This window comes from Citrus clementina, unplaced genomic scaffold (assembly GCF_000493195.1).
Source record: "Citrus clementina cultivar Clemenules unplaced genomic scaffold, Citrus_clementina_v1.0 scaffold_9, whole genome shotgun sequence".
NCBI lineage: Eukaryota > Viridiplantae > Streptophyta > Magnoliopsida > Sapindales > Rutaceae > Citrus > Citrus x clementina.
In genome coordinates this window covers 17,605,558-17,617,832 of record NW_006261964.1, presented here as the reverse complement: position 1 = coordinate 17,617,832, position 12,275 = coordinate 17,605,558, and the positions used below count along the sequence as shown (strand labels likewise).

The following is a 12,275-nucleotide window of genomic DNA, read 5'->3' as shown; positions in this document are numbered from 1 at the left end:
TATATGAGATAATTTTATTAATATAAATTAAAAATACACCAAATAAGAAGATATAATGAGCTTTATTCCTCAAACTATTTATTATTTGAATTTCTCTATGATACTATTAAAAGAAATATTATTATAACCATTTGATTTGAAATGAAACACATCCATCCTTAAATTATTTTTAACGGGTAGTTACCAATTACCCAAGTTACAGGTAATTTCTTAAATTTTAATTTAATTTAAGTTTAGTTTATATCCTATTATTAAAACTAATTATATATAGAAGTAATAGATTAAAAAAAACAACTAGACATTTTTTCAATGAGGGCATATATATTAAACAAAATCATTATAAAATTATTCAATAAGACTTTAAATTAAATGCATTATTTAAATGTACCATTTCATTTTGTCGTTTACAATACTAGTCTTGAAAATGTAAAATATTAACATGTAAATTATACACTTCATAAATATCTCATCAACTTATAATAATTTGTTCATGAATTAAATTGCAAAGTTTTTAATGCTGCCCATAAATGGATAATATTCTTATCTTCTTAGTATTTTGATATAATGCTCGACATAGTATATGGTGGATGATATAATATAAACCAATAAAATAGGATAAAAATTATAAAATCACACACCATAAAAATTAGAGAATTACGTAGCAATAAATATGTTCAAAAAATTATGTAATTATCCATAAAAGATCGAAAAAATTTAAAACCATTATGGAGATTCAAGAAGAATAAAATAATAATAGAAACAAAATGATTGATTGTCATTGGCACTCTTAATCAATACAAAGATTGATCCATATCAGTTGTGCCATTTCTATTTTTATTATTCATTAATTATAGATTTCTTTGAAAGAATTCATTAATTGTAGAAATTGAGCATCTGTGCTTATTAAATTGAATTTCATGAGTTAACGTTTTTCAATTATTTTTTTAAACTTTCACTATACATATAAATTATCAAAATCAACAGTGATGCATTACAATATTTATGTCAATCACGTAATGTAATTATGATTTAGTGATATAAGATAAAAATACAATTTTGTTTGTGAAGCAATGAAATTTATTTATCAAGTGATTTATAAGAAAGAATTTATACAATGTAATTTTTATTCCATTTATAAATAAATAATGTAACTAATTATATTTTGTACATATAAAGCATTAGATAACCAGATTTTTATGGTCTTTAATTATTGTGTTTGAATTAGTTTCTTTTTTTTCAAAGTTATAAATCTCTCTCCAATCTATTTAATTGGTATAGTTTCTAGGACAAAACCATGTTGCCGGTTGTACCAAATACTCAATTTTGACATTTTCTTTAGCAGTCCTATTGTTTTCTATAAATAATAAAAACTATAACTTTAAAAATCTAACACAATAAGCCCCAATTAAAATATAATAATTTTAAAATTCTAAAAAATTTATTTGACATTTTCTTCATCAGTCGCTATCATTTTCTATAAATAATAAAAATTATAAGTTTCAATAATTTTATATAATAAGCCCCAATTAAAATATAATAATTTTAAAATTCTTTAAAAAATTTATTATCTCTATCTCCTTCTCACTCAATCCGTCCTTCTTTAAATCTTAATTTATTCATTCTCAAACATATAATTCTTCTCAAATATTAAAAAATAGAGAGATTTTTAATCACAAAACCTCATAAAAAGAATACACGCATTCTCTTAAAGATATTTTTTGCGTTTATGTTTTCTTCTTTGCCAATGTAATAAGAAAGGAGCTACATCTTACTTTCTATAATAAGATATAAATAATTAGAACCTGCTTAAAACAGTTAAAGATGGTGGGATAGACTTATTTTACTAAAATTTAATCTTAATATAGTGTTTGGCATAAATAAGTAAATTAAGAATAACACAGCTTGGACCTACCAAATTATCATGTGATAATAATATTTTTACCTTAAAGAGACATCTTGGATAAATTTTTTACAGAAAATTTTTTATCTTATGTTAACAACATGAGATAAAAATATTACGTGAGAAGCCTTAAAAGTTAGTTAATCTTAATTTTTTTTTTTGAAAGATAATTCTCTCATAATCCATTAATTTAAGTTATTATTCTTTCTTTACAACTTTAAATTTAAGTAATAGAATAAATATTATACAATCTATTTTTTTCACATTAAGTAAATAATTGAAATTATATTTTTCTAAATATTATTTCATCTCCATATATGTGATAAAGTATGAGTAATTTTACGTAATTTCAAATTTGCATATAAAAATCTATTATTTTGAAAATAGTATTTATAAACTCTATAATGAAACTTAAATTACCGTTCAAGTACTTATTTATATATTTATTTATTTTTCACTTTAACATTGTCAAAACTTATATAAAACTTTGGTCAATCATGTATTAAATTAAACACAAGATAACAATATTGTAATCCAATTGGTATATTAAGTGAATGGATGTGGAGAGTATTTTAGCAAGTTAAAATAATTCATCTATATTTTTAATACTTAATTATGTTCATTTACTAGATTACCCTTGATCCATATAAAGATAATAAAACATTTTAATGGACTTATGTGAAAAAAAATTTAAAACTAACATTTTCTTATAATTTTGAGAAAAATGAGGGGCTGCAACATTAATAACCAAGTAATTAAATCCTTGCCGTTGGAATAGCTTTTGGAACTATTGGGTTGAATCTAATGGTTGGATAATAAAAAAAATAAAAAATTAGTTACCAAATCACGGTTGCATAATAGCTGGACCCTAATTTCTAACCCTTTATCAAATTTAGGCTATTTAACCGATAAAGAACTATATATATAAGAAACACTTAAATTTTTTATTTTATTTTATTAATTATTATTAACCGTAAAATTTATCAAATGGTTCATATTAATTCCACTAATAATGTTGGAATTTTTAGATTGCATCGTGGAGTAGGAATGGCAATTTGTGGGCTTGGGCCAGGCTTTTCAAAGTCCGGGCCCAAGCCTACATCATTCAATCAAAGTCCAGGCCCTCCAAAAGCCCTTCCAAATTTGGACGGGCTGGGCCTAGACGGGCATGGACTTTTTTAAAATTAATTATAAAATATTTTTTAATTAAGAAAAAATATTTAAATTAAAGATAATCATCTAATATATAATAGAATAATAGTCCAATACATAAAATATTAGTAATATAACCTTATAAAATAACAACTACTAATATAAAAAATTAAACTAATTTAATATTTTAATTTTTTTCTTATTTATTTAAATTAAATTTATTTTTATTCATAAATTAAAAAAGCCCGGGCTAAGTCCAGACTTTTTTGCTGAGCCCATGTCCAGGCCCAACACATGTGAGCTTTGCAATTTTTGGGCTCATATCTAGGCTCATCCCTTACAAGTGGGGCTTTAGGCCAACGGGCTTGGGTTGGACCAAACCGGACTTGGGCCAGCCCGGGCTTTTTTGGCACTCCTATCGTGGAGGGACCCTTATTCTATACTAAAGAAATTATTTTATTAGCCAAGCGAAACCCAAAAAATTTACAAGGAAAATGAAGAGACAAAATATACAAGTCAAGGCCATGGGCGCATTATTGCATCTCAACTATCACGCACCCCTTTGCCATCTGTATCTCTCCGGTTCACAATCACAAGGCCAACGAAGGAACCAAATCAAAATTCAGAACCCCAAAAAATCCCATTGCTGTCGCCGTTAGCCAGCAGGCTTGCTGTTGTTCTCGCTCCATTTCTCTCCGGTTCACACGTTTGCCATCTACTTCTCGCTTGCTCTTATTCTCACCCCAAGAATTTTTCAGAACCGGGCCTAGTGCTTCTCCTCAGGTTGTTATTTTATACTGTAACCAGAATTGCTTTAGGATTAGGATCCTCTCCTTATTTGATCTTCATTTGAGCAAATTATGTTAATATGATTGGTGGTTAATAAATTAAAAAGAAAAAGTAGTTAAATTATAATCATCCACTAACATTAAAATATAGGTGATACAAGATCTGTAAAAGATCACGAGTGCTCAGATCAGGAGAGGATCCTGATCCATTACTCTAACATCAGTCAACTTGTTGCAAAAATCTATTTCATCTTTGTTATTTAAATATCAACTTATTTCATCTCTATTTTTTAAACAATAGTTCAACACACTTTTCCGTCAATTTACTATTAGTTTATTGTATAATTAGTGAAGGCAAAAATGAGATTTTTAAGTAAAGAGATATAAATTATTTTATAATAAATCTTTCAAACGCAATTGAATAACATTTGACTTTCTGCATAAATTTAAAATTTAAGAATAACTTAATGATAAATAATAATAACACTAAATAATATGTAAAATATAAATGTATGACAAAATAAAAATAATAATATAGATTTCACAGGTACTAGAGTAATTTTTTTTCTTTTATCTTATCACTGACTTTGCTAAGATCAAGATAAATAAATAATAATCAATCAGTACTATTATTTTACCAAAAGTAAACATAAACTCCTTCATTTACTTTAAAAACACACACTAAAAGACATAAAAACACAAATGTAATATGCTAAAGGATAATATAAATTGTATTAGAATATTTATTTTTTATCTTCTAACTTATTCCTAATTTTAATATGTTTAGTAATCCCTGATTGGAAAATTATTTTATACACACACACACACACACTGCATATTCTTTAGTATTATTTTATTTCATTAAGTTATCCTTGGATTTTAAACTTAAGTAGAAAGTAAGATGTTATGTAATTGTCCTTGAGATCTTTTATTTTAAAATGTTTGTATCTATTTAGTTAAAAATCCTATTTTGCCCTCAATGAATTATTTCTTAAAAAATAAGGATGAAATAAAATATTATTTAAAAACAAAGGATGAAATGGGCTATTACATCAAACCTAAAAGTGAAATGAAAATGTTTTTTTTTCTCATTTATAAATTAATTTAGGCTAATCAAAAGTTTAGAGTTCGTATCATTGTGGGTTATAAAATTTTGACAAATATATAAAAAGACTAAGTTGTACTCTATTTTATTGCAAGTTGTTTATAACTACTTAAAGTATTTTAATTTTGTTATATAATTTGTTGTAACCTATTTTAAAAAAAGAAAAAAGAAAATAAGTTGTTGTGTTGGTCCTATTTTGGTTCAACCTAAAATAATATGAGATCATCTTCTCTGTGGTGGTGGCTTTTGGCAATTCTGGAGACTAACTTGCCCTTAAATAGATTTCTAAGGAAGGTCGCGACTGAGACAAACCTGAAATCAAAGAAAACGGCCATTAGAGGCGACATCGGCAATGGTCAGCAATGGCACTCCAAATGATCAAGTTAGCTAGAGGCTAAAGAAGGTGATGGGTAATTTATAAGTTAGCTCTAGAATAGGAGAAAAAATTGATTGTCTGTGTGAGTAAGAGAATTACTCCCTTTGTGAGACTGACTTGACCTTATAAGATGGAGTGCCCCTGAGGGCATCTCTGTGTCTTTTTGGACACGCGGCAAGACACTGTTGGTTGTTTCTCTCTTCAGATACGAGTCTTAGGGTAATTTAGCCTTTCTTGTTGAGGCTCTTGAGCTTACTTGGATTAGATAGCTATCCTTTAAGGGACTATCCTTGCTAGTAATAAGTCCCCAATCCTGATTAGCTCATTTCAAATGAACCAATTGGGTTAGAAGGTGTTTGATTTTACTCTTGTGGTCTGTAATAAGGTATTTTAGACACAACCCAGTTGGGGATTATGCCATGATGATGTGTCTTGGAGTTATTGTCGAGCTATTACTATTTTTGTTGTCCTATATTGACACATGGCGGGTTTGATGTGGTGTAGAAGACATTTTCTATAATTCTCAAGTGATTTGGATGTTTGAAACTGATTTTTGGGATCTTCCCTTTTCACTCTCATTCATCAACTCCTCCTTCACTATTTTCAAGGGCTTAAAAGTTAGGTGGATGCCGTGGATATTTCTTGTTCAAATTTTACCGTTAACAGTTATATCGCTTTGTTACAACTTATACTATATTCTTCACCAATGTCATAAAATTTTGTTTGAATATAATGTCATAAATTTAGAAACAAACAAATACAGAATTAGTATTATTATTGCCATGAAAATGATGTTGCCTTCCCTTGGACTCATATATTGTGTTTTGTCTAAAAGTCCCCACCCAGCTAGCCAAAGCCCAAGAGCATGCATGACTTAGAATCAGTAATTCAGTCGTTATTAAAAGTTGGGAGCAGGATCCAGCTTCCGCCAATATGTTGTGTATGTGTGCTTAATTTTCAATCAAGTTTAAATCCCAAATGGCAGCGGCCATGTTAAAGTTTAAAAATTTTAAACGCATCGAGCAACTATTATGTATTCATTGGATATATAGTATCGTATTCAATTACATTATATTAATGAATTGCATTAAGTTATATTGCATTAAATTATAATACAGTACCATGTTTAGTAATGTATTAAATTCATTTTATTTAAATTTATCAATATTTTGATATCTTTATAATAGTTGTTATTAAACTAGTATTTATATTAAATTTATTAAAAATAGTGGCGACTATCAACCATCATCTGTCGCCATATTCTAGTGTCATTTCAACTTAGATTTTGTATTATTAGAATTCTCGTTGTCGGAACTATACAATGATAAAATTATGACTGGATAAAAGTTCACTGGAGATCTATAGTTAAAGTCTTAAGATCCAAAATTTGATTCTAAATATACAGTGACATAAATTCCGTTTGCTAGTAATAGTAGCATAGTTTCAGCGATTAGGATTCAAATGGTAACAAAGTTTTAGCTTAATTGACATGCGGGACAATTGGTAGTAGCAACGGCGGACTGTTACTGGTGATAACATTTACTGGTCACATAAATAATGTTTAACTAAATATCCTAAATTTAATTTATGTTATAATTAGTAATGTACAAAACCCAAGAAAAAAAAGAGAGAGTAAGACAGTTAAGTTCACAAGTTTGCTTGGTGGTGTAAAATCTAGATTATGGTGCTTTTAAGCACCATAATGCACTTTTAAAATTCACCAAATATAAAGTTGCATTACATTAACTAATGCAATCTCATTTATGCGGTATGCGAAACACATTCTCAAAATATCCTTAACATATAAAAATGAATATTAATGGCCTCAAATTTTTTTTGAACACATCTACCATATCTCAAAATCACATCTATTTTCTCGCTTTCTTTTCTTTTCCATAATTAGTCATTTTTTCCTTCTTTTTGGCTAATTCCCTATTTGATCAAGCCTATAATTTTGGCCGCGTGTTCATTCATAATTAAGACAAACTTATTGGCATTGGTTAAGTTCATTATTTATAAAGTTGGCATCTTATGGCAAGTCTAGTTAAATTAGAATTTTATTTATTACATATCTTGTAATAGGGTTTAATTTATTAATTCTCTAATTTAGTGAGATTCCAATTTATTAGGAATATTTATTTCCTAATTTAATTAGATGTCTAATTTAGCAAGTCAATTAATAATGTGATTCTATAATTGATGCATAAGATCTATTTAGAGTAAGAAGTTGGTTTAAACAGAAAGTTTATTAAATGCTCTAGATATTTCTTGGGAGATAAGTAAGACAAAAAGATTAGATTTATTCCTATTTAGATTCATAGGAATTATAAGAGGAAAGAAATTTTTATTTGGAAAGAATGCAAGTCTTTTAAGACTTGCTATTTTTGTGAAACTTTAGTGCCTATATAAAGAGAGACGTATTTCACAATTGAAGACGCAACACAGAGCATAAAGCAGAGAAACAAAATTCGGCCTTCTCCCTAGAGAATCTGGATTTGGCATATAATGTTATGTTGATTTGTTTTCTTATCTTCTTTTCATCTTTGTGAAGAGTTATGTAGATCTTGGATCACTAGACATTGAAGAATTGAAGAATTGTTATTGATCACTTTGCGAAGTGCCTTGAGGATTGTGGATCAAGAGGGGTAGCAATTATTCAAGAGAAGCAGACTCAGACTAAAGTTGAGTAAACTGTATGATAATAAACTGTAAGTGAGAGCCTTAAGTTTGGTAAGTTCATAGGTTGTAGCATCTCAACTTAGTGAATTACTTTTCATCTGAGCGCGCCCTCATGGATGTAGGAATGGTTAATCTGAACCACGTGAACATCTTCGTGTCATTTAATTTCTGTAATTTATTGTGTTTTTAGAAAATTAATATTTTTAGTACGGATAAACAGTAGTAGCTGTAAACAGTAACTATAAACAATAAAGATAAATAATATTTCTTAAAATTAATTAAATTGTTAATTTTAAAATTTTCATTACCTATATTTATTTATAATAGATCTAAATTCTTTTCAAATTCTATTGGTTAAGATTTTCAAGCTTAGATATCGGGGTTTTACATACTCCATGTGATTACTATGCAGCAAAAAGTTGAAAACAAACCTTTACGTTTTAAATTTTATAGTATTACATGGCAACAATAATATAAATAGATTTTTGCTACCTTATATGTAATGTAAGGTATTGTCTCTCACAAGGCTGGTGGGTCCAAGTGAAACCCACAACTGAGTTTGTGAGAGACTATACCTTACATTACATGTAAGGTAGCAGCTCTCATATAAATATAGATTGAGCAAGCGTTTGCATGCCACCATGCAAAGCTCGAATGTGGCACATGTCAAGCTGCTATGATCGTGGCACTCTCTCGCATTTCACAAATCAACAACGCATCAAAACCCGAGACGATAAGAAGAATCATCGTCGCCTCAGCCAGCCTTTCGCGAGACAAAACACATCCCACTATCGTCATCTCATCAAAGATTCCCATTCCCATCTAAACTCACGGTCATATAGTAAAGCCATTTTGTCGCATTTCCTGTTGTTTTTGAAATACGCGGCGCTTCGTTCTTGCTTTATTTCACCTTGATTTGCGTGTCCACAAACTTAGCCAAAGTGATCTCCACAATTTATTTATAAATTTAAAAATCTACTCTAACTAATATTTTTAAAGATATGTATTCTTATTGAAAGAGAATGAATTTCTTAAATATAAACTCAGTGCTATTATTCATGGCTTTAATATCATTTTAATAATTTTTTAAAAATGTTTATAGTACTAATTACTCGCAACTCCAATTAATTTTGTAGTATGAACCAATAAAATTATTAACTGTGTTATAAACTATCAGTCCAATTCATATAACAGTTGTGCTGAATTAATATTTGGAACATGAGTCATCTAAAAAATTACCACCTTAATTCAAAGATATTTTAAAATACATCAAAAATAATATAACTAATATATATATATGTATAATTAAATTTAATATATACATTTTTTAAAAAATAAATATATATTATTATAATATTATTTACTTGTTATATGAATAATATGATATCTCTAATTTATTTATCAAAAGTAGTCGAAAGCTATCTGTCTATATATAGCCAAACCCAACAGCAACATATTTTCCTATAGTACCAGTACCTCGAAAAGAAAAAGAAATAAAAAAGCAAAAAGTCATGGCGAAATTAGCAAGAGCTTTGATATTGAGCCTCCTCTTGTTGTCCATCACAGCATCTGTAAATGGGTATGATCGTTTAGTGGGAGGGAGATCAGAGGTGAAGGACGTGAAGAAGAATAAGGAAGTGCAAGAGCTGGGAAAATTCTCTGTAGAGGAATTCAATCGCAGCCAGCAGAGGCAAGGCAAGGTAATCCGCAACGTCGCCTTTGGACGGCTGAGATTTTCGCAGGTCCTTGAGGCGCAGAAACAGGTGGTTTCTGGGATTAAATATTATTTAACAATTGAGGCCACCACTGGTGAAAATGGGGAAATACAGATGTTTGATTCAATTGTAGTGATCAAACCATGGCTTCACTCTAAGGAATTGCTTAAATTTGCCCCTTCCGAGTGACTTGTTTGGTGACTAACTGGCCAACGCTGGCGACGGTGCTGTAGTTAAATTATCTGAGAGTTTTTGTTTTTGCTTGAAATTTTGCTTTTATGGGTGTATCTCTCGATGCATGTTTTTGGTGTTTATAAACGTGTAATCCTTGCGAATAAAGAGATCAATAAATTTAACTAATCTTTGTTTTACCAATTGATTATTTATTGCCTTTGATTTCATTTTTTACTCAAATGATAAGAACTCGATCAGACCATGCCAAAGGAATGCAAGGGGAATAATAAAGAGGAAGTCGGGAGAGAGATTTCACAAGTGCATTCACTATCATACGATACGTGAAAATTGTTACGAGATAGGTACATCCATTCCTATCACGTGTTTTATATTAATGAATTTGAAAAATGTATCGTAAAAGTAGTCATGTAATTTGTAATATGCTCATTAAATATTTTTGTAACACACTATGAGTTATATATCATAGTAATTAATTTATAAGATGTAATGCACACAACACCTTATGATTCAAAGAATGTGTTATTAAATGTACGATTAAAGAATTTGTTGTTAAATACAATAATCATCATTATTTGTAATCAAATATATTTGTAGAGAAAAAAGTGTGTTGTTAAATATTGATGATCATCATGTAAACAAACATATTTATAAAAATAAATAAAATAGAAAATGCAGTGGCGTTTGTTTCTTTATTTGAAATTTGAATAGACCTAATTAGTTTAAATTTTTATTAGAGCTAAATGTTTGAATCAAAATGATATTTGTTTTTGTCTACATCACTAAAAATAAAATGTTAAGTTGTTTTATTTTTCTAACTTAAAAAATTTATAAATTAATATTTTTATATTTGTACCCTTCTAAATTATAAATGTGAAACAAACAATAAACATCTTAAAGAACATAAATAAGATAATTTATTATCATAATATAAATTGTGTTTCATTATACTATAATAATTTAATATTCTAAATCAATATATGTCAATTAATTTTATTGTAGTTTATGATGTTTTTATAAGGAAAATATTCATAAAAAATTATAAAAATAAATAATGCTAATTTGAAGAAAATTTAAAAAAAAACAATAATAGTCTATTACTATATTATCATAAGTTATAAAGATGGATAATAATGCTAATTACTAAATTTTATTTATGTAAGGATGAATATTAATTAATTAAATAGAGATATTTTAGAAAATATATTGTAATGATATCATTCAAATTTTTTATATTCAGTAAAAACCTAAAAAAATGACTTAATAACTTAATGACTTAGAGGCTACTTGGTCTTTTGACTTAATGACTTAATTTTAATCAGTTAAGTCATTAAGTTTGTTTGTTTTTTTCAACTTAATGAAAATTTTCAGTCATTAAGCATTAAGTTGTTAAGCTAAATTTTTAAGCTCTTTGCTTAATCTAAAAGTCTAAATGATAAATATTTCATTCTTGCCTAAATAAAATTTAATAATTAGCATTATTACTCATCTCTATAACTTATGATAACATAGTGATAGATTATTATTATTTTTATCTTTTAATTTTCTTCAAATTAACATTATTCATCTTCATAATTTTTTATGAATATTTTCATATAGAAACTTAATAAAGTACAATAAAATTGATTAACATATACTAATTCAAAATACTAAAGGACTGTATTTAATGAATATGATTTATATTATGATAATATATTATCTTATTTATATTCTTTGAGATGTTCATTATTTGTTTCACATTTATAAATTATAAGGGTGCAAATGTAAAAATACTAGTTTTTAGGTTTTTAAGTTAAAAAAAAATAACTTAATATTTATTTTTAGCGATTCAAATAAAAGGAAACAAACATATCATTTAGATTCAGATATTTAACTCTATTTAAAATTTAGACTAATTCAGGTCTATTCAAATTTAGGGAAAAGAAAAAACGCCACTTTAATGACTGAAAATTTTCATTAAGGTAGCATTTGTTTTTTTGTCTGAAATCTGAATATACTTGAATTAATTTGAATTTTGAATAGAGTTGAATGTTTGAATTTGAATCTTTTTTTTTGTTTGAATCACTAAAAATAAATATTAAGTTGTTTGTTGTTATAACTTAAAAAACTAAAAACCAATATTTTTACATTTATGCCCTTACAAATTCTAAATGTTAAACAAATAATAAACATATCAAAGAATATAAATAAGATAACATATTATTATAACATAAATCATATTCAATTGAATACAACTCTTTAATATTCTATATTATATATGTTAATCAATTTTATTAGAGTTTGTGATGTTTTATATGAAAAATATTTATAAAAAATATGAAGATAAATAATGCAATTTGAAGAAAATAAAAGGATAAAAATAATAATA

At 27.1% G+C, this 12,275-nt stretch overlaps 1 protein-coding gene across 1 annotated transcript; it reads left to right on the top strand.

The window, feature by feature from the left end:
• Positions 1-9,511: 9,511 nt before the first annotated feature.
• Positions 9,512-9,936, top strand: LOC18033538 (cysteine proteinase inhibitor B). Its single transcript, XM_006420987.2, has one exon. The coding sequence runs from the start codon at positions 9,512-9,514 to the stop codon at positions 9,902-9,904; it is 393 nt and encodes a 130-aa protein (XP_006421050.1). The 3' UTR covers positions 9,905-9,936.
• Positions 9,937-12,275: the final 2,339 nt, after the last annotated feature.